General features: G+C 42.5%; 1 protein-coding gene across 7 annotated transcripts in view; it reads left to right on the plus strand.

The window, feature by feature from the left end:
* Nucleotides 1-25,170, plus strand: part of LOC102568065 (solute carrier family 22 member 15-like) — a 66,815-nt gene that overhangs the window by 7,573 nt on the left and 34,072 nt on the right. For 2 of the 7 annotated variants that reach the window (XR_009463041.1, XM_019496687.2), the window contains exons 1-6: nt 2,619-2,877; nt 8,785-8,931; nt 12,931-13,063; nt 16,080-16,244; nt 18,460-18,589; nt 24,756-24,977. Coding sequence is in view for 6 of the 7 variants with exons in the window: in XM_019496687.2 (XP_019352232.1) it covers nt 2,794-2,877; nt 8,785-8,931; nt 12,931-13,063; nt 16,080-16,244; nt 18,460-18,589; nt 24,756-24,977 (881 nt within the window). In the remaining variant the exon portion in view is untranslated. Of the gene's footprint in view, nt 1-2,606; nt 2,878-8,784; nt 8,932-12,930; nt 13,064-16,079; nt 16,245-18,459; nt 18,590-24,755; nt 24,978-25,170 lie in introns of those variants that run through there. The other 5 variants (XM_019496686.2, XM_059729873.1, XM_019496689.2 and 2 more) reach the window with 5 other exon arrangements.

Raw genomic sequence — 25,170 nt, forward strand, 5'->3', positions numbered from 1 at the left:
AGCTAGCACTAACACCCATCAACATTTGTGCGAATCACAGTGTAAGGTGTAACGAGGACCTAACATAACATATACCTAAGGGGACTCTTCATCTGCAATACTCTAGCTAACATGCACAGCTCCATATGGGCAACATAACTCTGCGGGAGATGGTTGAAGAAACTAGAAAACCATCTTCATCAAACATACTCCAAAAGGGATCAGTTGAAATAAAATATACTCCTTTATGCTACAAAATGAAGAAACACTAACCTGGAGACATACGTGACCTCCTTAATGCAGCAAGTTCAAACCTACTACCAGAAATACCCAAGGACAGCCGTGTAATGTAAGAAGAAAAAGTGGAATCAGCTATTGCAATAAGAGCCACCTCACAGTGCACCAGCAGCAAAGGGAATCAAACCAGCAGCACTCAAAACATGATCATCAACCTGTTGCAACACATGCTATCCCAGTCTGAGATATCTTTTATTGGACCAACACTGTCAAAAAAATATCGGACATCGCTACCTAAGAGAAACTACGCATCGAGTCAGAAGCATGGAATCTCTGGTTAGAACTAGTTAAGAGCTGCCATTTACTGTGTCAGACTGTAGGTCCATCTTGCCCAGGCTCCTGTGTTGCACACTGGCCGTGTGTGGAGGGTGAAAGGCAGAGTGAACTGGGCACCACTAAAGTTTTCCCACTGTTCCTCTCTCCCTTGCAGTGTGCACCATTTAAGGCATAGGCAGTAGGTGGCGGGGGGGGGATGTACCTTTGCGCACTTCTGTGCTAAAGGTGGGCTACAGGGCTGCAGCTTAACCAGAGCGTGGCCTGGGAGCAGCAGGGGTGGAAGTGGCGTGACTTATGCACTCACAGTGTGTATCCATTTGGCATGTGCCCAAATGTTTTTTGTTTTATTTGGTTTTTTTCCTCTTAATTTTGGGGCAGCTGAGATGGTTGAGGCACCAGCATTGAAGAAGGCAGCAGCCCTGCAGGCTTATATTATCTCTCTGGGTTTGAGCATCACACTGGCAGGGAAAAGAGGGATGTTTGTGGCTGCCTGTGGTCTCTTCTAGTGGGACGGAGCCCACCCTCAAGGTTGTGAATTTTGCTGCTGCTGTTGTTATTGGGAGGGCGAATATAGGGATGTATGCGAGTGGGGTGCTGGTCTAGGCATGGAGTTGGGGAGGTCCAGGTATGTGTCTTGTCCTCTGGCTTAGGGGTTTTCATGCTGAACTTGTGGCATAAAAGTTGAAAATTTAATCCTGGGTGTCAACTCAAACCTTCTCCTGAAAAGTGGGATCCTAGTGGGCATGAGGACATTTTTTTTTTAACCACAAAACATGACAGCTTGAACTAGTGCCAGGGCTCTGGGGCTGAGAGCTGTAGGGCTTGGCATGCTACACTGATCCCTAGATTTTGGCCTGTGCTTTAATCGGAGGGTTCGGACTGTCCATGAGGAACAGGAACTTGGTGTAGCCACATTTTTTTTTTCTCTCTTTCAATTTTGAGTCAGACAAGAACATTGAGGCGTGAGTAATGAAGAATTCCCAGCAGGAGCCTTGGGGCTGAAAGAGGGATGTTTGTGACTGCTTATAGCCTGTTCTTTCAGGGCACAAGGTCCTCCCTCAAGGCTTTGATTTTTTTAAATTTATTTTAAATCTAGGGTGGTTATGTGCATAGGTTTGTATGTGAGTTTGGTCCTGGTCTAGGCAGGGAGTTGGGTTGCAGGACTGGAGCCTGGCTAAAACCAGCATCCAGCAGCAGTGAGGGTAGTGGCGGTAGGGTGCAGTTGTGCTCCCCCATCAACGCTTGTGCTTCAGCTGATTTATTGTCTAGGACAGGGGTAGGCAACATTTTTGGTCAGAGTGCCAAAACCTCCTGCAATCTTGACTTGTAAGATGGTGGTGTGATGGGGTGGACGACGGGGGACCTGCGAAGCATTCCATCTTTGTGGTAGCGTATACCTGACCCCCTTTCCATTGTCCACCCGGAGGCATGCATGCCAAGCAAAATACCTTCCCGTAGCACACTGGTACCCCTGCTGTGGGTTGCCTATGCCTATCCCTATCCCTATCCCTATCCCTATCCCTAGTCCTGGGAGTTCTGATTCAGAGGCTGTGCCCCTAACTCCCATGCTCAATAGCTATTGATGTGCCTTTCCTTATAAATTGGTCCACTGGTCCATTTTTGAATCTAGTGCAAGTGTCAGCTTCCCCCACCTGCGGTGAGAATGAGTTCTGTGCTTGAAGGAGAGGCTGAGGTACAAAATTTCCTCTTCTGAAACTTCCTACCTCCTAGTTTCATTTTGTGACTCCCCAGCACCGTCTCGCACCGAGGCTCAGCAGTGGGCATAGGCTGTGTCGGGCCGAGCCTTTGAGCCTCTTGTGTAAAGCGCAAGTCCCTGCTGGGGGCAGGGGTTGGGGCCCTATCCCTTCGCCTAGGTCGCTGCCCTAAGAGCGGGCATGAAACAAGCGGCCTGTGAGGGAGCGGGCGGGTTTGTCTTCAGAAATGCGGCCGGGAGCGCAGCCCGCTCCCATCCTCGGGACAGCCCCAGCCCCGAGGCTCCCGCTAGCGCGTCTCAAGCCGGAAGCGAGGCCCCGAGCCGTCGCAGCCGCCTAGAGCCGCCTCCGCCCGCCCCAGCCTCGCCCGGGCCCCGGGACCGCTGAGGGAGGCGGAGCGAGGGCGGGAGGTCGGGCCATCGTCCCACCTGCCTGCGCTGGGGGACAGGCCGGGGCTGCCAGGTCAGCGCGGGGCGGGGCAGCTTCCCGCCCCTCCGGGCCCCGCGTTAGGGCTGCCGCGGGCCAGGCTATGGAGCTGGACGAGGCTTTCGGGGCCGTCGGGGAGTTCGGCCGCAGCCAGCAGCGCCTCGCCGCCTTCCTGGTGCTGCTGCAGGTGGGCACGGCAAGCGCGGCGGTCCCGCTCCCCGGCCCGGGCAAGGCCCCGGGGCCCAGCGAGGCAGCAGCGGCGCCTGGCCCCATTAAGCGTGATGGGAGGAGGGCCCCGCCCGGCCTCTGGCTAAGCAGCTGCCCTTGGTGGGCACCAGTGCCCTCCCCGCTTGTCCTTAAACGTGGCCTCCTGCCAGCAAGGCCGCTGCTTGCTGCTCCCCTGAACGGGGAGGGGTCGGGTGGTCCGTATCCCTGAGTTTTCCCAGCCGAAGCAGCGGCTCCCCACAGGCAGAGGGGGCTTCCTCAGAGATTTGCTTCAGGGTGCGGAGTGGCAGGGGTGGCCCACGAGGCCTGCACCACCTGTTTTGTGGCTGGAAGGTCAGGGTGTGCACATCCAGGATGCTTGCTTTGGACAGGTTTGCCTTAGATCCAGGCGGAGGGAGCCCAGGAGGCCCAGCCAGGCGCTCGTGAAGTCAGGTAGTTGTTTCTTGGCAAATGGAGGAGCCGTTAGCGTGTATGAGTCAGTTGGAAACCCGGGGCAAGGATTTTCTGGGTGTCATGTTCTGTTGGACCAGCTCGCTCCCTCTTGCTTCTGTTCCACAGGAGGTGTTTGCACAGTGCCGACTGCTCCGCATGGGGCTGTTGGCCCCGGGGCTGTGCTGCAGCCTGCTGTGGACAGCGTGCTCGGGCAGAGCTGATTTTGTGTCTGTTGTATGCCACAGAGTAGACTCCCCCTTAGCAGTCACGTTGTGTGTCTGCCTGCCAGAATGATCTCCCATTTGTGTGGTGTTTTTGTTGCACACTGTCTTGTCTGTGTTTCCTCCCTTGGGCTGCATCTAGACAAGTGCAGGTATGCAGTATGTGGTACCGTAGACCCATCTGCAGTGCCACACACCACACATTCAGGTGTTACCTGTGCTACTGCCTTGCACCTTGGGGAGGAGTGGGGTTTGATCCCGGGAGATTGCAGGGCAAAAAAACCCAACCCAACAGAAAAAAAGCAGGGTGGTGCACATGGTGGCAGCATGCATGCATTGCCCAAAACCAGAGCCTGGCCTACCAGAGCCACATTCTGCCAGCTGTCCAGCTGCAGGAGTGCTGTTGCTGGCCCCAGCCTCCACTACCCGACCAGGGAATCTGCCACGTGCCAGGGGGGTGCATGACATAGGCATTCCCCAGGGACAAGTAGCAGCCGCTGCTTCTTGTCCCCAGGGAAACAAACGTCCATGCTTGTATAGACATGACCTTACTGTTCTTTCTTGAGTGCTCTGAAGTTCATTGTCATTGGCCCCAAAAAGCAATAATTTTTTTTGGCAGAAAGGCTTGTGGGGTGATCTTCGTGAAGTCTATGAAGTCACTTGTGTAGCTGATAATCAGAAGTAATGGGCATCTAGACACTCTCATTGATTTGTCTATTGACTTACAAAACCTAACTTTGAGCACCCATTATTGAAAGACGTGCACAGTCCATTAAAAAAATGTGAAATAAATTGGAAATGATACATATTTTCATTTTTGAGGCAATATTTAAACGTTTGCCATATAGAATATGTCGTCAATAATTCTAATATTATAAAAGCCTAAGTCTGTCTGTCTGTCTGTTTGTCCGTCTGTCCATAACACTTTATTCGCGCTCTGATTGGTTGACAAATAACCAGAGTGCAAACAAGTGTTGCAACAGGAGCTGGTGGCATGGTAGAATGCCGCCATGATGGCAGAGACACGGGATGAGGGAGGGGGAGCGAGACCAGCACCCCCCTTGCTGCCCTGCTCCCTGGAGGCAGGGGCAACGGAGCAGATGGAACAGGGTGGGTGAGGCCAGCAGTGCTGGCCTTGCCCCCGCCCCCCCCGTCCTGCTCCTTTCAGGTGGCAATGATGGAGCGTGGGGGGTGGAATGGGCCTGGACCCCAAGCAGCAGGAGGGAAGGGGGGAGTGGTCCTGGGAGGGGGGGGGCCACAGGGCTCCATCCCCACCCATTTCCCTTCTCCCCATCATTCTTGACGGGCAGTTCGCTAGTTCTAATATTATAAAACCCTCAGTCTGTCTGTCCGTAATGCTTTATTTGCACTCTGATTGGCTGATGGAAGCTGCCAATCAGCGTGCTTCAAGCGTGGGGGCGCGCCACCATGATTCCGAAGCTGCACCAAAGACTGGAAAGAGGGTGGAGGAGCCGTGGCCTGTGCTGCTGGCCTCAGCTCCCCCACCCCGCTCCCTGCAAGAGGCAGAACAGTGGCAGCACAGGGTGTTAGGTGGTGGCACTCCATCCCAGCCCCCTCCCCCCGTTATTCTTGATGGGCAATTGGCTATTCTTTAATAAAGGTTTTTTGTAATTAAACAGTTTATTTAAATACAGTGTTCAAATCTGAACCAGTTATGCCTAGGAGAAAATAATTTTTCAATGTAGATAAGTGGGGCACTGTTGGACTGGTGGGGGAAACCAATTAGAGCTGAGGATCTTCCATGAACAAAACTTTGCATAACGTTGGATAAGACCTGAGTGCATATTAGCTTTCAGGGGTTTAGGCTGTAGCCGTGTTGGTCTAAGGATATAGGCAGACAAGGTTCCTTGGGTGAATTTGATATCTTTTATTAGACCAACCCAAATGGTTGGAGAATAGTTATTAAGCAAGCTTTCGGGTTCAAAAACCCTTCGTCAGGCTAAGGAAGCTGCAGCAGTTGGTGTGCGCTCTTCCTGGATGGAATGAAAAGTAAACAAGCCAGGGGCTGGGCTGGGCTGGGCTGGGCAGTCAGTTGCCAGGCAGATTGTAATGTATCAAAAATCCAATGTCTATGTTTAGTCCCTGATCTCTAGTATCCAGCAGGTTGATGAAATGGAGCTCATAGGCTCGTCTCTGGGAAGTGTTGTGTAAGTTTCCCTTGAGGAGCAGGACTGAGAGATTGGAGAGAGAGTGGCCCTCCTGTGAGAAATGTGCCCCCACCGGTAATTGGGTATTTCTGTCTTTGATGGATTTCCGGTGTGCGTTCATTCTGGTGCGCAGTTGTTGTCTGGTCTCTCCTACGTATCTTCCATCAGGGCATTTGGTGCATTGGATGAGGTATATTACATTTCTGGAGGTGCAGCTGTAAGATCCTGGGATGCTGATGGCTCTGTTGTGGGGTGTAGTAATAGTGGGGGTGGTGGAGATGTGTTGGCAGGTTTTGCATTTCTTGTCCTGGCACGGTCTGGATCCTTTTGGTGTGTTCTGGGGCTTGAGGAAGTTTGCTTCTGGTGATGAGGTTGGCGAGGTTCAGTGCTTGTCTGAAGGCTAGGATGGGTGGCTCTGGGAAGATCTTTTTAAGAATAGGGTCTTTTTCTAATATGGGTTACAATTTTTTGAGGCTTTTCCGTACAGGTTCAAGGGATGGGTGTTACGTCATAACCAGCGGTGTGCGATTTGTGGGTGTTTTTCTTCTGTACTGCAGCAGTTCTTCACGTGGTATCCAGGTGGCTCTTTCAAACACGCGATCTATCTCTCTGGAGGAGTGTCCTTGCTGGGTGAAAGCCTTTTTAAGATTGGTGAGGTGGCAATCCCGGGTGTTCTCTTCAGTACAGATGCGGTGGTATCTGAGGGCTTGGCTGTATATCACAGCTTTTTTGGTGTGTTTCGGGTGATTGCTGGTTCTGTGCAGATATGTATGTTGGTCTGTGGGTTTCTTGTATACTGTGGTCTGTATTTTACCCTTCTGGATACTGATCATTGTGTCTAAAAAGGGGATGTTGGTGCTGGAGTATTCTAAAGGAAGTCGGATGGAGGGATGGTGACTGTTGAATTTCTGGTGGAACTCAATCAGAGATTGCAGGTTCTCACTCCAAATGATGAAGATGTCATCGATGTATCTTAGGTATAGTAAGGGTTTGATGGTGCAGTTCTTGAGGAAGTCTTCTTCCAGGTGGCTCATAAAAAGGTTGGCATACTGTGGGGCCATTTTAGTGCCCATAGCTGTTCCCATCATCTGGAGGAAGTGTTGATTATTAAAAGTGAAATTGTGTGTGAGGATGAAGTGTATAAGCTCAGTAATATTTTTGGGTCTGTATTCTGGGTTGTAATCTTGTTCCTGTAGATATGTAAGGCAGGCTTGGATGCCATCCTGGTGTGGGATGTTGGTATATAGGCTGGTAACGTCCATGGTGGCTAGGAGTGTGTTGCTGGGAAGGTGGTCTATGTTTTTAAGTTTCCGTAGCAAGTCTGTAGTGTCTTGGACAAAACTTGCTCTGTGGGTGACAAGCGGTTTTAGGATGGATTCAACGAAACCTGATATTTCCTCAGTTAGGGTCCCATGGTTGGATATGATAGGTCTGCCAGGGTTCCCTTGTTTGTGGATTTTAGGGAGCATGTAAAAAGTTCCTGGGTTAGGTAGCGAGGGGATCAAGATCTGTAGTCTTTCTTGTAATCTTGGTGGAAATGATTTGATGGTATTGTTGAGTTTTTTGGTGAAAGGGGGAGTAGGATCTTCTTGTAGTTCTTTGTAGTAGGTGGTGTCAGAGAGCTGTCTCTTGGCTTCCTTTATGTAATCCTCACGGTTTAGGATGACTATGGCTTCTCCTTTATCTGCTGGTTTTATTACTATTTGGTGGTTAGATCTTAGAGATTCTATGGCCTTTTTCTCTGGTAGAGAGAGGTTGTTGTGGTGGCGCGTGTTGCTGATTATTTCATTGTTCATTCTTTCCCTGAAGTAGTCAATGTAGCAGTCAAGGTTAGGGTTTTGTCCACTGCGAGGTGTCCAATCTGATTTTTTTGGGGCTTTTTGGCATTGATCCTTTCTTGAATGTTGTCAGAGGATGAGTTGTTGTTGGGAGTGGGTTCGGTCTGGTCGTGGAAATATTCTTTGAGGCGCAGGCGTCGGAAGAATTCTTCTAGTTCTCCACATTGAAGTATTTTATTAGGGTATTTTTCTGGACAGAAATTTAGGCCTTTAGAAAGGACAGATTTTTGAGTTTTGGTAAGCGTGTGTGTAGAGAGATTGATAATATTTGTGGGTTGGTTGCTGCTTGCAGTTTCATCAAGTCTGAGGTTGGAAGGTGTTGGTGTTGTTCCTCTGATGGTTGTTTTGTGGCTGGGGAGCTTGTTCTTGGAGTAATTTGTTCCATTTCTTCTTTTTATGTAGGATGAATGCTGTAGAAAGTTTTTCGTAGTCTCTTTGTATATTGTCGGGGAACATGCATGGATTTCTATTTAAGTTGTAGTGTATTAGTTTTCAGGAATATTTAGATTAAAAAGCCCAGTGTGAGAAACTGAGAATTGTATTTCTAATATAAGGCATTTAAACTTTTTGTGTACCTCTTGAGTCCTGTAGGGAGGGAAAGTTTTCCCATGAGCCTTTCCATGGAAAAAATCTTTTTTTTTTGATCATCTAGGTTCTCTAGTGTATAGGGTTTGCTTCAGCTTGATCTCTGTAAAGAAAACATTAGAGCATTTTTCAGATGGAAACTCAGGTCTCTATTAGTCCTTTAGCTTTGTTGCAGGGGCTCACATTCCATAGTGAATTTTCTAAATAAACTGTTAATAAATTTTGGAATCAGACTTTAATCAAGTTAAATGTTGGTCTTTGGTATTAGATCTGAGCAAGTAATATCTAGTAAAATATTTTAAAATCTTTCTTCTTTCTATGTCTTCTGATGATCTTGCGCCACGGTAACAAGGAACAAACAAAATTGAATAATTTTGGATCTAGGGGTAAGGTGACAAAATCATACTTTTAATGGAAACCTACTGACAGTTTTAAGTGTGTCATGTGTGCTGTCATTCCAGAATGCCCGACAAAAGAGTTCATATCTATGGCTTAAAATGCATCTGTAGAACTTTGGTGTACTGATCAAGTATTAAATAAGTTTAATGAGCTTAAATCGGATAAACAGGACGGCAAGCTAGTGTGGGGGTTATTCAAGACAGATAATCACGTCTCTTCTTTTAAGGTGTATGTAGCCTGCCAGTCCATGCTTATTGTGCTAGTGGGGGCTGTACCACAGTATCATATCAACCAAGAAGAAATTCCAGCCAGCAGAGATGAGCTTGCCAAGCACATCCAATTTACAGATAACTTCACATCTATAGTAACTGAGGCAAGTGCTTTTTGCTGTGTTACTGCTTAACAATTATTTCTGTATTTCTCATTTCTTTTTTATTAACAATATGGGACTCTTCCTTGTGAAGTTTGAAGAATATTTAATTGAGGAGGTTGCATGCACAAACTAATTTACCAGTACATTAGGACGTAGAAATCACTGAATGTGAAAGGGTTGCTTGGGTATGGCCTTTCACCTTTAAACTTACCTAGACTTAAGGGATTTTTTTTTTACTGTTGTTTTCTTTCATTTCTTAAATTTATAAATATATTAAGAGCATTTGTGTTCATTCAATAAATCATGTCCTTGATAAATTCTCCAGTTTTAAAAAAGAAGCTATCTTCAGTTGTGCGCTTACGCATCAAAAAAGCACTTGGAAACTTAAGTGGTAAAGATGTATTTGTCACTTCTTTCTCTAGACTGTGTCAGCATTGTTAGAAATATTATTTTGGCCATAATTACAGGGTTACTATCTCAACATTATACTGCAAGTTTTGATTCTCTTCATTTAAAGTTTTTCACTAAGGCAGTGGTTCCTGCAGTTCTCATCCTTTCTTAGATAAACAAGGAGTCCCGTATGCAGTTTAATTAATTTTTTTAATTGAAGTTTCACCTACTTTTCAACGACATTGTATATTTCAAGTCTAAAGCTTCAGACTGAAGTATGAGGTCTTGCTGGTAAAATATATTGTTGTTATGAATCTAGCTTGACATTTTATTAGTCACTATAGTAATCAAGGTCAAACGGGTCCTTCCTTATGCAAACCCCTAAATGTATTTAGGAAAGGCATTAACTGGGTAAGATTTACTGTCTTTTGGGTGTGGCTCTAAAACACTTGCAGTCAGTGTGAGGTGAGCTGTAAGTATTTTGCACAATAAGACCTAAGTTATATTTCAAGGGCTGAGATTAAATTTATGACAGACTTTGTCAGCTAGAAATCAGTAAAACTTATCTACCCATATGATTACAACTGTTTAGATTCTAAATGTATATTTTATGTTCTGATGGTATGATTTTGCTGTGTAAAGTAAGACATGGTTTTACCATTATTTTGCATATAAATCTGTTTTCCAGTTTCTGAGTTGAATAGGTTTCTATTTTGTTCGTAAGCTTTTGTCACGATTGGATCATTTCATGAATCTTGACAGCTCCAGATGGAAATAGAGTATTACTAAATTATAGTATAAATCAGTTCATGTTTAGATAATTTTTTGTTCTGCAAAATTCTTGAAATTAATGGTATAGTTAACAGGTGTTAATAATTTCCCCATTTTACTCTTCTATATTTAATTTCATTTATTTATTTTATACAAGTGACAGTAACTATTTCTAAATGACAGAATGAGGTAATCTGATCTGAACTCTGTATAAACCAGGCCATAGAAGTTCCCTACATGCTTCTTGTTTGAACTAGGTATTATCTGGTAGAAAAATAACTTATTTTAATTTAGTTCCTCTTCTATAATGAGATTTCCAAAAAGGTTGTCAGTTTGCACCAACTGTAGTAATGGTTTAGGTATGTAGACACTGGTTCACTAAGACCTGGTTTGATTTTTACCAATTCACTTCATGGTTTTCACCTTTTGCCATAGCAGGCCAGTGCTAAACCAGGGCCCTTCTCCCATTTAGCAATGGGAAAAACAATGTGGTTGCAACCTCCCAGAAGTATGACCTCCCTGGAAGTTCCAGTTTTCAGGTTGAAAACGCAGGTCCTGGAGAGCAGGATTCAGTATAAACTAATTTTGATCATGGAAATATATGGCAGAGGTAAACCCACATTCAGCACCAAAAAAATGTCTGTGTGTTCTGCTCTGACCTCAAACAAGGTATTCAGAACTTCCATGTGAAAGCCAATTCATTTCAGAATGGAAGAGATTTTTGATTTTGACTTAATTTCTTTATAGCCAAAGCTTCCCTAAGAACTGAAAAATGTCCCCAAATACCTTGGGATGCAATCCTAGTTATGAAGTCACTTACTTTTCTTTTTCTGCCTCTTTTGTGGCATTATCAGTGCAAATATCATGATACTGGAAGCTTTTCCTTGAAATATTCGGTGGAAATATTGAGCTTTGAATTATTTGGTGCTTCTGTGTTTGATTTCCCTATGACCCTCCTCCATGTACGTGCCCTAGAAGCCTTTTTTAGATTTGACAACAGCTATTCTCATATAATGCAGTAGCTAACATGTTCTGGTGCATATATTGGTGTGAATTCACCAGAGGGAAAACCATCCTGAAAGCAGAAATTCCATCAGTCAGAGGTGGGGCAGGGATTTCTTGCTTTTTGATTCCATGGAACATTGCAGGGGACATGTACTGTAATACCTCCTTTCATGCAAAAATCTGAAGACATGGGCTCCTGCTAATAAGTTGCTATAGGGCAAGGTAAAAAACAAAGTGTACAGTTCCTTTTTAAAACAACATTTGATTCAGTATTTCACAGCAGGTAGAAAAAAGCCAAATTCCACTGCAACAGAATTGCAGAGACTAGAGGGCCTTGAATGAGATAAATGGGGCAGGATGGTACCTTAGGTCATGTCCAGATGAGCGTGGCTGTGTGATATGTGATGCAGTAGACACATCTGTGCCACCACATACCGCACATTCAGGTATTCTCCACACTGCAACGTAGCAGTGCGGGGGGTGTTTTTAAGCCCAGGAGATCCTGGGGTAAAAAAAAACCTGTGCACAAAAAAAAAAGTGGGTTCACGCACGCAGGGACAGTACCCGCCAACCAAAACCAGAGCCTGGCAGACCGGAGCCACACTCCAGCTGCTGGCTGGGCTCCAAGTGGCAAGATAGCCACTGCTGCAGCCCCAGGAGGCCCCCAGGACCCCAGGTAAGGCTGCTGGGCAGCCTCCCCTACCCTATCCAGGGTAACCTGCTGCACACCAGAGGGTGTGTGGCACAGGTATTCCATAGGGACAAGTATCAGTGGCACAAGGTGTGCAACTGCTTTTTGTCCCTGGGATAACAAATGTCCACTGAACCTTAAAGACTAACTGGTTCAGAGAGGCATATGCTTTCATAGTTGACAGTCCATTTTATAGCACCTGACAAAATAAGCTGTTGCCTGTGAAAACTGATGCCTCTGTAAACCAGTTAGTCTGTAAAGGTGTTAACAGATATCTCATTTGAAGCAATCTTGATTGTCCTAGATTTTGACCCACATCAAAACAAAAGCAGTACAGTCATTTACATGTGTAGCCCTTCTGAGTTTCATGGCTCTTACTGTCCCACTAGGTGGCCAGTGAGTGGACACAGCTTGACAGATTTGTCCCTGAAATGAATCGCATCCCATGCAATCTCTGAAGCATTAGCGCATTTTATTTCACATATTTTATAGGTAGTTGAAGCAGGTCAATAGACATGTCAATCTGTAGGATCCAGTGACAAAAGGGACTGGCCCTGCTCCTCCACCCCCCTGGAAAAGTGCTGTGTTGTTGCCCTGCTTTGCCTGACTTCAGACTAACATGGCTAACCACCTTTCTCTAGTTTATCTCGCATTTTCAAGACCCTGGGATGTAGTTTGATAAATACTGGTACATTATAAAAGTAAAACATACCATATACTACTTTGTTCCTGGTGAACATTTTTATCATTGATACTGTAAAGGTAATTTGTACAACATAATAGTTCCCTGTTTCTCAAATGAAGTGTAATGTGAGTCCTGTATTTCCATTTTTTAATGGCTTAGGCTGTGTTGCTTTGAATCAAAGTTTATTAGCCACAGCGACAAAATGTTTTTCTGTGTTGTTCAAACCCATTAAGTTGAAACCTAGCAGGAGAAATATATTATGCACTTTCTTGATGAAAATATATATTTGTTTAAAACACTTGGTCTGTAATCTGCCCTCAGGCTTTTCTGGAGACTGTGATTGAATATAGGTAAGATAGCAGTTAAAAACAAAAAAAAATACTTAATTTCTTAAGAAGCAAATGAATTAGTGCTACTAGTTTTTTTAACTACAAACAAATTCTTGTATTTTTGACAGTGGTATTTAATCAAACAAGAAGCTTATAAAGTGAGCCTTGTATCATCCTTGTTTTTTGCTGGATTGCTTATTGGAAATATTGCATTTGGCCCATTGTCTGATAAATTGGGCAGGAAGCCAGTGTACCTGTCAGGTAAGATGATGATAAAATTATTTTTTCTTACGAGTTTCCTGTTTGGAGATGTCATCTTTCCACCCCTCCCCGCACAGTAAATTAAGGTTAGAGCATGAACAATTGGGTTTTTTTGCTATTGAAACATATCTACATTCAGTTCCTTGGGGCATACACATACAATTTCATTTTCCATTGATGGTTGTGGGGATATTTTTAAAAGAAATATTGCCCTGCTTATGCAATCTTAATCCATTTTAGAAGATGGTTTTGTTTCTTCAAAGTAGATGTAGTTTCTAATATTAATTTCAATTGGTGATCTTCTCAGTTACCTTTTCAAGCACATTTCTGATATAGTGTATTTCCTAGTGTGTGAAATTTTTTGCAATTGGTAATAGTGTGTAGCACATTAACTTTAAGAGGCTTCTGCACATTTTATACCTCAGCATAGGATTTTGATTTTACTGTTTCTTAGCCAGCTAATGACACAATTTCACTTAAATTGTCCAACCTCCCAATAGTTATTTTATCTAAATCATGGGTGGGCAAACACGGGTGGGCCTGCAAGCTGGATCTGGCCTGCCAGCTGATTGGATTGGACCCATGAGCTGGGTCTGGCCCGTCAACTGATTGGACCTCACCTGCAGCAGCACCCGTAGTGGTCTGCATGGGGCCAAGACCCACCTGCTCCCACCTGGGGTGGCCCACATCTGCCAGACACCCCAGCTCCGGGGCCCTGGCCTGTACCCACGTAGCTGGTGAGGCTACTGCCAAGGTGGCCTGTGTACTGTTCTGCACCCCCCACCTCCAGCAGCAACTTCTCCTCTTCCTGCCCTTGCTATGCCACTGTGGCAGCAGGTAATGGGGGGAAGCTGTGGAGATGCACGCTGGGTAGCAGATGCCCAGCCAGGCAGGGGGGAAGCTGCAGCCAGGTGTCTTCTGCCCCAGCAGGCTGGGATCCAGCTCCTGGCTGCCTTCCATCTCGTGGCACGATGAGCAGCCACTTGTGGGTGGCTGAGTGAGTAGAAGGCGGTTGGGAGTGAAAACTGGAGCCCTGCATGCTGGCGCAGAAACTGGAGCCCTGCACAGGCAGAAACCACCTGTCCCTTTGCCCAGAACACATCCCCATGCCTTCCCCACATTACCTGCTGCCAAGAATAGCGCAGCAGGGGCAGGAGGAAGGGAGCTGAACACTACTTCCGTGGCTGTGGCAGCAGCCCTGCTGAGATGCTGTGTGTGCTGGGTGGGGCTGGGATGGTGCTGTCTGGTGAGCATGGGGCAGGTGCAGGCTGCCCCGGGAGGAAGCAGACAGGACTCTTAACTGCATGTGGAGCACCGCTGGGGCAGCCATGGGTCGGATGGGTAGGGGGGTGAACCTGACCTGCACTGTCCGGGTAAGCTCTGCTGCTTGCTCTCCCTGTCCCCCACCCCTTCTTCCCCCATCCCTAGCTAGCTCTCAGGACCTAATGTTCAGGCAGCACCCCCCTGCCCTCCAACATACACACTTCTACCCCACCCCCCACAATCTACAAGAGTAAGACTTTATTATGCAATTGCCTCTATATACATTACACACAAAAAAACCAAATCAGGACAAAAATTATTTTTTGAAATAAAATTAAAATATGTTATAGTAGTATATAGTTTGGTTTTCAGTATATAATTTGTTTTTTATCTATAATTTGTTAAAATATCTTCAGAACGATTTTATGTGTGTGGTCCTTCACAGCTCATAAAAACTCATAAAGTGATGCCCCAGCTGAAATAATTGCCCGGCCCTGGTCTAATTGATGTGCTATTGGTCAGGTGAACTATACTAGCACATATGTTTATAACCTATTTCCTATCCAACAAAAGGTGTGAAATTTGTTTTCAGGTTTTTTTTTTAGAATTCACTATAGAGAGACGTATACATTTCATATCTGTAAAGTTAAATGCTTTTCCAGCCATACTATATTTTTTTTCTTTTTTGGCATGCTTTTTCTTATTTTAAAATAACTTACTGTAATTTCATAGTATTTAGAAGGACAAACATGACATCATCCCTATTCCCATAACCTGAAGGATATTTTCTAGTGTGTCCTTTCTGGTTGCTGGACAATTTTAGTAGAAATGCAGTACTTTTTATAGGTAGCTAAAGATGTATAGTGTAATAATTGAAATGCAAGAGTCAAGAATACTGGAGTTTGTTTTTGGCTTTACTGACGTTACTTGGGCAACAGTTGCATAGTCATTTTGCATGTTATTCCTACCTATAAAGTGTGAATAATAATCATTCACATTGATTGGATTCCAAATGTTTCATCAGAGCAGGCTAATTTCTCACAAACTCAAAACAGCATCTCTTGGGATCTCAAATCACTTTAAGAGCATTTGACTAGTTACATTAGAGCAGGGGTGGGCAAGATGCGGCCTGCCAGGCCATTCTGTCTGGCCCACGGGACCCCTAAAAAATTTAGAAAATTAATATTAATCTGCCTTGGGCTGCCTGTCATGGAACCCTTGATGGCTTGCTGAAACTCAGTAAGTGGCCCTTTGTCCAAAATAATTGTCTGCCCTTGCACTGGAGGACAGTATAAACAGTGATGATTATTCACTCTTCACAGGCAGGAAAAACTAACTTAGACTATATCTGAAGTCAGAACATCTGGATACAAATAGTTCCTGTTTTTAGGAATGTTATTTCATCTCAATTTTGATGAGTAATGAATACTTATATCATGGCCATTTATTTTTCAGTTGAAGTGTTTGTTGTTTAATGATAACGTCTGAAGGTAAGGTTTCTTGTATAGATCTCTATATTAGTGATTACACAACTCGGGTTTCAGACTTGTACATAAGCTAATAGAGATTGGAAAGTATTTGGAGTTCCTTGGAATTCTCATTTTTAAAGGTGTTAGTAAAATCAAATATGTAAATTCAGAGAGATACTATCTGTACAATGCTAGTAATGATAAATAATTTAATTCTGCCCCTTTTATCCTTCCCAAATTCAGTCTACTTGATAAGGCTAATATACTTTGTGCATTTTGTTCAGGTCTGTTCTTTGATGTAATTTTCGGGTATGCTGCAGCATTTGCTCCAAGCTATGAAATTTTTGCAATGTCACGCTTTATTGTTGGGATTATGAATGGTGGAATGTCTCTGGTGTCTTTTGTCTTGACGCAAGAATATGTAGGAAAGTCATTCTGGTCTTTTACAGGTAAAATTTAAGAATATTTTATTAGTACTGTATAAAGTATTTGTTTTTTTTAAACTCACAAATGTATTATGAATTGTAACTTTATAAAGTTAATTTAAGTAAATATTAAATGACCAATTTTTTTCATTCCAAGTTACCACTGAGTTAAATGGGAATTTTGCTTGAACAGGAACCATACAATTGGGTCCAATATGATTAACAGTGGTAAAACCGTGAGATTTCAAGATTAGCATAATTCAGTGGTTCTCAGCTCTTCTAGATTCCAGGAACCCACTGAAAAATGCCAGCTCTTAGCTTTCACTCATTTCTTTACTACAAAAAAATAAAATAGTTATTCTTCTGTCCCCAGAAAACTTGGAAAGACCACAACAAATCAGGATGTTTTTGACCTTAGGATTTCTGCCCCACATCTAACAGTGCTATATTGTGTGACACTATAGTACCCTTAAAACGCATCTCGCAGCACCCTAGAGTTCTGCAACACCTTAATTGAGAATCACTGTTCTATAAAATTTCATTTGTAGTCTACTTTCCTTGAAAAAGATGTTTTTATGGATGCTCCCAGCTTCTAAATTACACTTCACAGTTCCTTGAGAAAATATTTAGAAGAGCAAGTACTCTTTTCCCCACCAAAAATGTATTTAAAGCAATATGCTCTTCTGTCTCATAAAATGAGTTAGCATGTATGTAATGCTTCCCCTCCACTCCCAAGTGCAGTACTGATATCAGATGTCTGTATCTGACAGTGCCAAATTTTAAAATACACGTAGAAGAGGTAGAAGTGCAAGTTCTTTGCTTCATCACACTATTGCAAATCTGTAGTATGTCTAACTACCATGGATTTACACTAGAGTAAACTGAGAACAGAATTTGGCTCAACATGCTTAACTGCAGTGGTTATAAGCATCATAGGGGCCTGTAGAGTAGGCTTCTGCAAATAGGGAAGTATTTGATTCAGACTCAGCTGATTTGGAGGACAGTGAGTCAATGCGGAGATTCAGATCACCGCCCTGAAAACGCAATACTCACTTCTTCAGGTTTCCCATTCTATTTTTTTCTTTTTTTTTTCTTTTATCATTTTCTTACCTCCTAGGAATAGGAAAGAGATTGTTTTGTTTTGGGGGTTTTTTCTGTCTTTTCAGCAACTGGTATTTTTTTAACTTCCTTAATATTCCTCTCCATCTCTCTCTCTCTTCTTTTCTAACTCATGTTGTCTTTATATGTCTTTCTCTCGCTCTCTCTCCCTTCTGTTTGCCCTTTTTGTATGTCTTTCTTGGCTCTTTTCCGTCTTTTCTTCTGCAGGGATGGCCCCTGATGGGCTGAAGAGATAATCTACTTCCTGCTGCTTGTCATTTCAGGTGCTTTGTGTTTTTAGTACCTCAGGAGGTGAATATGGAGCAACTGGTCAATGGGTGGATTGGAGAGGGAGATACTGAGCACTGCTTTTAACAGCAGGACTAAAGAAGTGCTTCTGTCAGCTGTGGTCAAGATTCCATGCACCTTACTCTGACAACTTCTGGTTTAGTACTAGATTGCACACAAAGAGTTTGCTGCTAGGCTTTTGTGTTTGGCATTGACTCCATATGTTTCTCCAAGACAGACAAGGTTCTTTGGGTAAAACCAATATCTTTTATTAGACCAACTCAAATAAAAGATATTGGATTTACCCAAAGAACCTTGTTTAGCCCATGTCCTTAGACCAACACAGCTACAACCTACACCCTTGAATCATGGGATGTATTTCTCCAATGTTTTTATCGATATTTATTCTCCAGGAAGGCTTGGTAAGTTTAATAGGTACTGTTGGGTGGTCTAGCTGTTTTTATACTCAGTATTATCCTTAGTGTTTTACATCTCACTTAAATTTTGTCTGCCCTACCACAGTACTGCCACTCCATGTTATCTAAATACACCTAAATAACCTCAAGTATTTACTGTCTATGTCCCCAACTTTTCTCTATCCTTCTTTCCTTTTCTTGCTTACTTCAAAAATCCATGATTTAAAAAGAATGAAAATTCTATAAAACCATATCTGAGTCAGAATCAGATGACTTTATTTCAACAAACTCATTGAATTGTACTAGCCATTCTGAAGATGTTATAAAGTCCTTTTTGCTGTAGAGTACATACCTAGAAACTGCTTAGAACTTGAAGAATCTGTACATGGGTTTTGACATTGTTTTAAATAGCAGCTTTTTCTTACCTTTATTTACAGGTTCATTAACAAATTTGACCTTTGCAGTTGGCATAGCAGTTTATGCCTTACTGGGTTACTACATAAGGCAGTGGCGTTACCTTGCATTTGTATCAAATTGTCCAGGAATTTTCTTTTTTCTCCTTTCTCTGTAAGTAGATCAAACTTATTATGGATATAAAAACACAATATACAGTACTTTAACAAGAAGTCTTGCTTTTCACTGAAAGACTGTAATTGAAGTAAGGCTAACTTTCATATTTTGTTATGCTTGTCTTCCTTGAAGCATAATGCATATATGCGATAATGAAAAAGATTTTGGCTGATATTTTCAATAATAAAAAAATGCCTTTAGATGTTACCCACCGTTTAAAGAAAATGCCAAAAGATATTTTTTCTGTCCTTACCTCTTGGATAGAAATATTGACACCGTTGGTACAGATTCCTGAGCAGCTAGAAAACAAAATCTTTGCTTATTCATGTTCACAATGTCCCCATTTAATTAGTATTGATGCACAACAGTCTGCTAACCTCCTTTGAACTGTCTGTAAGTGAGCCAGGTATCAATCAGTAGTTTGGGATAAAAATGGAGGAAGAAAGGGAAAAGAGCATCACAGGGGCTGTAGAGTAGTCCTCTGCAAATAGGGAAGTATTTGATTTGAACTCGGACGATTTGGAGGACAGTGAGTCGATTCGGAGATTCAGATCACTGTCCTGAATTGATTTGGCTGAATCAGCTTCGGAAGATTTGTCACCGATTCAGAGACATTCAGTGATTCGGATCAGCTGGGGAGAAGCAGGCACAGCTGGGCTGCTGCAGGTTCTCCTGCACCTCCTCCAGCTGTGCCTGCCTTTCCCCAGGCAGGGGGAGCCATGGGAGAAGCCCCCATGGCTGCCTCGCCCAGCCCCAGCCTAGCCCCAGCACTTCACACACACACAAAAAAAGCCCCGTACTCACCAGCTGCAGGAGCGGCGACTGGGGCCTTGGGTCACTCGTGGTGGAGCCCCCCCATGCAGCACGGGCAGTCGGGGGCAGTGGGGATTGCCCCCACCCCGCTTGGCAACCATGCTTCAGCTGCCCCATGACATGGGTGCAGTATGGCTCAGCAGGGCGCTGCGCGTTGCCTGGGAGCTGGGCCACTGGGGCTGAGTGCTCCCACTCCCAGCACTGCCACACTCGCATCCCGCCCCCCCCATCCCCCTTCCCGAGTAACGCACCCCCCAACCTTCCAGGGTAGCTTGTCCCACCTGCAACCCCAGTTTCTCACTCCTCCATGCCCTCTCCACCTCCCCTCCCCCAACCCGAATCTCTGAATCGGCCAAATCTTTTCAGAATCTTTTTCTGAATTGATTTGGATGCTTTGAATTGATTTGGAGCTTTTACTTGGTCTCCCGATTCGATTTGGATTCAGAGATTTGGTCTCCTGATTGGTCTGAATCTCCTTCAAATTGAATTGGCTACTGAAGCTTCACACAGCCCTACTGTAGAGCTAGAGGAGAATCTGGAACTTCTCAGCTTGCTGTGACAGTTGAGCTGGCCAGTGATCCAAAGAGCAGTGTTTGCTTATAAAAGGCAGTGACAAGTCTGCAGAGAAACATGAAGGCTGTTAGAGGGCACAGGCTATAGAACTAGTCCAAAATATTCACTTTATGCCATCAAAGGTTTTCTTCACGTAGCAGATTGTAGAAGTACCATTAAAAGTGTCAGGCAGAATTTTAAGGTTACTTTTCATAAGCCAAATGTCTGTAGTGATGTCTTGGTGGGAAATAAATGAAGTTATGAAGCATTTCAAAGTGCTTCCACTTGTGGGTGCTCTTTCTAGCTTGGCGCTGCTTGTGATTGCTTGCTTTGTTTGGAGTGACCCTAAGTCTGGCAATGAGGTATGACATATATTTGCTATTTAAACTGTTCGTAGAAATGTGATAATAGGTGGATTCCCTTAATACATATTGTTATGAGAATAGTTCTTGGATGTATGAATATGTAAAAAAGTTTGTAACTTAGTCTGCCTAGTCACAATGTACTTCAGATCTGTGAAAAAGCAACATACACTATGCAGCAGGGATCCTGGTTTTCTCTGATTAGAAAAAAAAATCTCCAATTTTCAGATTACAAAAGTAAGCCAATTGAAATGAAACATCACTTATATATATTAGTAGTGTTTCATTCTGATCATGGAATCATGTGGGTTTTGGGTTATTTTTTTTATCTGAAAATTGGGAATTTTTTTTAATGGGAGAAAACTAGGATCCCTGATTATCAGTAATAAAAACTATAGATGTAAAACTACAAGCACAATCTATTTATAATACTACAAAAGCAAGCCTTAACATACTGTTTAAACATCCGTTATTTCTGCATAGGTCAGCTTTTGAAATTAGTTGCCATGCAAAAATAATGTACAAAAAAAATCAATAACCAGGTATCGCCTATTTCCCCTGAGTATATATTAAGGGGCTTTTGTACATGCCACATTTTTTGCCCTTTCTTGCGCTGCAACAGCGTGACTATTTACATGAGTGGCTTTTCTGGATGCTTTAAAAGTCTTTCTGGCACGTTAAAGTAAAACTCCTCTGATGTACTTCAGTTTGGCTTGCCAGGAATTAAAGTGTCACATCCACAGATTTGTTGCATGCAAACACAAAGGCATTCAGAGACATGCAATGAGCCTCATGGTCCACCAGATGGTTCTTGGTCCACCAGACGGTTCTCCCGCAGCTACATTTTGCAGTTTACCCCTTCAAATTGCTTTCGCTTTCTAATTGATTCTGCTTTTTTTTTTTTCTTGTGTGGTTTGCCGGTGCCCTGCTTCCACAGCTGTGTATTAGGGCACAGGCATGGAGGCGGTGGGAGGCTCTGGGCTGAGGTGGGGCAGCACGGAACTGTCCCGCTCTCCTGCAGCACGAGCTGGGGTCTGAGCTTAATTCGTTTGAAAACCTAGTGTGTGTAAACACAGATGTGACGCTCCAACGCTTAATTCGTTCCAAGACCTAGTATGTGCAAACACAGATGTGACGCTCTAATATAAAGAAGTTTACATTTTATAAGCCTATTTAATTTAATGAGGATTAAAACCTGTGGTGTGTACAGGCACCCTCTGGAAGCAAAAATGTTACTCTCAAGAGATGTGTGTGCCACATAATTAATAGACTTTGTCTCACGTTAATTAAAGAGTAGTGGAGGGACTTTGAAATATGTAGTTTAACCTTGATAGAGCATATTTCCAACTTGTGGTGAAATAATAAATAGAACAAAACAAAGTTCAGCTAAAATATTCTTTGAATTATCTACCCTTTGTCTGTTGAATTGTGTAATGACTTTTGGAATGGTATTCTGGGAAATACACTAGCAAAACCTCAAACTTGGAAAAAAGGAATCCTGAGAGAAATCAGTGGGAAGGAAAGCTACTTGTGTCACTTTCATAAGACAAATGTTAAAATGCTAGTCAATACACATTTTAATCCAGTAAAAAAAACTTTAGGCAAACAATGAAATGGGGATGGCCACCACTTTCCATTATTAGGAATAAAAGTAAAAGCCTGGTAAATATTTCCAGGTAGAGAGTGGTAAGTAAATTTTGCAAATAAGTGGAGATACTTTTGATTCACAATTTAGAATGATCAAAAAGCAGCAAACCAACCTTCTAGAAATAAGAGAAAGACAAGTAATAAGGCCTCAACAAATATTTAAAAATAATGTTAGTGTATTATTGCATAATAACTAAACAAAATTATAAATCATAATTATTTTCCCAATGAAGAAAATAAGGTAATTAATTCTGATTAACATATTATTGAGAGCTTTTCTTTAAAACTTACAGTCTGAAAGATAGGACACAAGCTGGAGTAAAAATGACAGAAAGAAAATGATTTTTGTGAAAAAAAATGCACAAGGCAAAACTAATTACAACAGTGTAGTATAATAGAAACATTTTTCTTTTCACTATAAAAAGAATGGAAAAAGAAATTGGTTGGGTGTTTTGGCCCACATGCACTTTATAGCTCCAAATTTACAACATGAGATAATTGGAAATACACTACCATTTATTGTTTGGTATTTTTGGATATTATGATGTTATAACATGTAACCATTCTGTATTATCACAATGCTGGCACAAATTTAAGTTTAATAATAGTGCTGTGTTTGTCAATTTGACCAACTCAGTTCAGCTTTGATTTGCCTCTTTTTGAAATACATGTTATAATAATGCAGAGATTATTTCCTCATTCACCAAGTTTGAATTAGAGAATTTGTTACCAATTTTGTATAAAATTGACTTTAAATGAATCAGCACTGTCAGAGCTACTAAATAAAAATGACCAATGTCATTTGTCACAAGACAAAGAGAAACAATTTGTATGTATAAAAAATGTGTTTTTGTAGAACCTTATTAATCCTGGAAAAATAGTTTAGATGCCTTTTATTGACTTTAGTTATTCTCTAATTTTCAAAGTCTTGTTAGAAGCAGTGCTTTGTTTAGTAGGTTAACAAAAATGGTTCACATGTGGTTATATTAATATGCAACAAAATATGATTTTCTGCTTTCGTTTTTTTAAATTGTAGATATATTTTAACACCTCAATATTATTATTTATGTTAATTTTTACTATTTAGGAATTTACATTTTTGAATATTTTGATGTTGCTATGGAACAAAGTTCAAATTTTTTTTCTGTAATACTAATTACAAAGTACAGTTATAGGTAATTCCAAGATGAATTTTTTTTTTCCTCAGACGTGAATATTATAAAAACTGGGTTGAGGAGGAAGTTGTCAAAATCTTCTTGCAGACAAGGTTCTTTGTGTGAATCCTATCTTTTATTAGACCAACTTAAATAGTTGCAAAATTTTTTTTTAGCAAGCTTTTAGGTTTAAAAAGTCTTCATCAGGCTGAGGAAGTCTCTGCAGTTGGTGTGTCCTCTTTGTGGATGGAATGAATAGTAAAGAAGCCAGAGGCTGAGCCTGGTATGCATACAAGACAGGCAGTTAGTGAAGACATAAATTGAGGAATCAGTGGGTGAGAGACAGGCATAGTGCAGGGGGACAGAAAAGAGGGATGAATGTAGCAGTTAAATAGTGGAGAGGTACCTGGGGAGTCAGATGTCAGGCAGGTTATAATGTGTCATAAATCCAGTGTCTATATTTAGTCCATGATTTTTTTGTATCCGGGAGGTTGATGAAGTGAGGTTCATAGGCTCATCTGTGAGAAGTGTTTTGTAAGTTCCCTATGAGAATTAGAATTGAGAGATTGGAGAGAGAGTGGTTTTCTTGTGAGAAATGTGCCCCCACAGGTAATTGGGTATTTTTGTCTTTGATAGATTTCCGGTGCGCACTCATTCTGGTGTGCAGTTGTTGTTTGGTCTCTCCTACGTATTTTCCATCATGGCATTTGGTGCATTGGATGAGATATATTACATTTCTGGAGGTACAGCTGTAAACTGCAGGGATGCTGATGGCTCTGTTGTGGGGTGTAGTAATTGTGAGGATGGTGGAGAAATGTTGACAAGTTTTGCATTTCTTGTCATGGCACGGTCTGGATCCATTCAGTGTGTTCTGGGCCTGAGGAAGTTTGCTTCTGGTAACGAGGTTAGTGAGGTTTGGTGCTTGTTTGAAGGCTAGGATGGGTGGTTCGGGGAAGATCTCTTTAAAAATAGTGTCTCTTCCTAGTATGGGTTGCAATTGTTTGAGGATTTTCCGTAAGGGTTTGAGGGAAGGGTGATACATCATAGCCAGCAGTGTGTGATTCGTTGGTTTTTTTCTTCTGTACTGCAACAATTCTTCATGTGGTATCTGGGTGGCTCTTTCAAATGTGTGGGTGTTCTCCGTGTAAATTCCGTGGTATCTGAGGGCTTGGCTGTATATCACAGCTTGTATATACAGCCAAGCGCTCAGATACCACCATATTTGCACTGAGGAGAACACCTGGGATTGCCACCTCATGAATCTTAAAAAGGCTTTCATTCAACGAGGATACTCCTCCAGAGAGAGAGATCACACATTTGAACAAAGAACCTTGTCTGCCTATGTCCTTAGATCAACACAGCTACAACCCACACCCCTCAAAATCTTCTTGAATTTTAAGAACCAAAATCTGTTCTTGTTTAAATATAGCTTTAAAGTGCATTTGAGTGCAATTCCTGAAAAGGAAATTGGAATATCATGTTTCAGTTTTTGCCATTCCTTAAATTAAATATTGGATGTGTATATTTAATACATGTTTACCTCCTAATGTGATGCTTTGACTTGCTGAGAAATAAGGTTGACCTAGTCTGTCATTGATAGAAATGTACTTTCTCTATCTAATTTTTATTTGGCAGTTTGCTTCCAGAATCACCCAGATGGCTGTATTCCCAGGGGAACACTATAGAAGCGGAGCGTGTACTACAATACCTAGCCCTGGGTAATGGAAAAGAAAGGTTAACTATAAAATTAAAAGCATGTGCAGGTACAATGAAAACAGATGAATCAGCACCCAAAGTCCTAAGCCTAGTAAAACACCCAGTCCTTCGGTGGCGAACTGTCATTTTGATGTATATCTGGTAAGTAGTAAAAAGCAAGCTAATGCTGAAGCACTGTGAATTTGTCAAATATAAGACACTGATTAAGGTGTTTAGCTTCTCCCTTCATTTTTAAATAACATTCTCAAAGCTCAATTATATGTTTGACTGTTAATTCCAGGTGCTGTTTTTTTAAAACGGTATTGTGTATTACTTCATGCTAATTGCAATAATC

This window comes from Alligator mississippiensis, chromosome 6 (assembly GCF_030867095.1).
Source record: "Alligator mississippiensis isolate rAllMis1 chromosome 6, rAllMis1, whole genome shotgun sequence".
In the NCBI taxonomy this organism is placed as follows: Eukaryota; Metazoa; Chordata; order Crocodylia; family Alligatoridae; genus Alligator; species Alligator mississippiensis.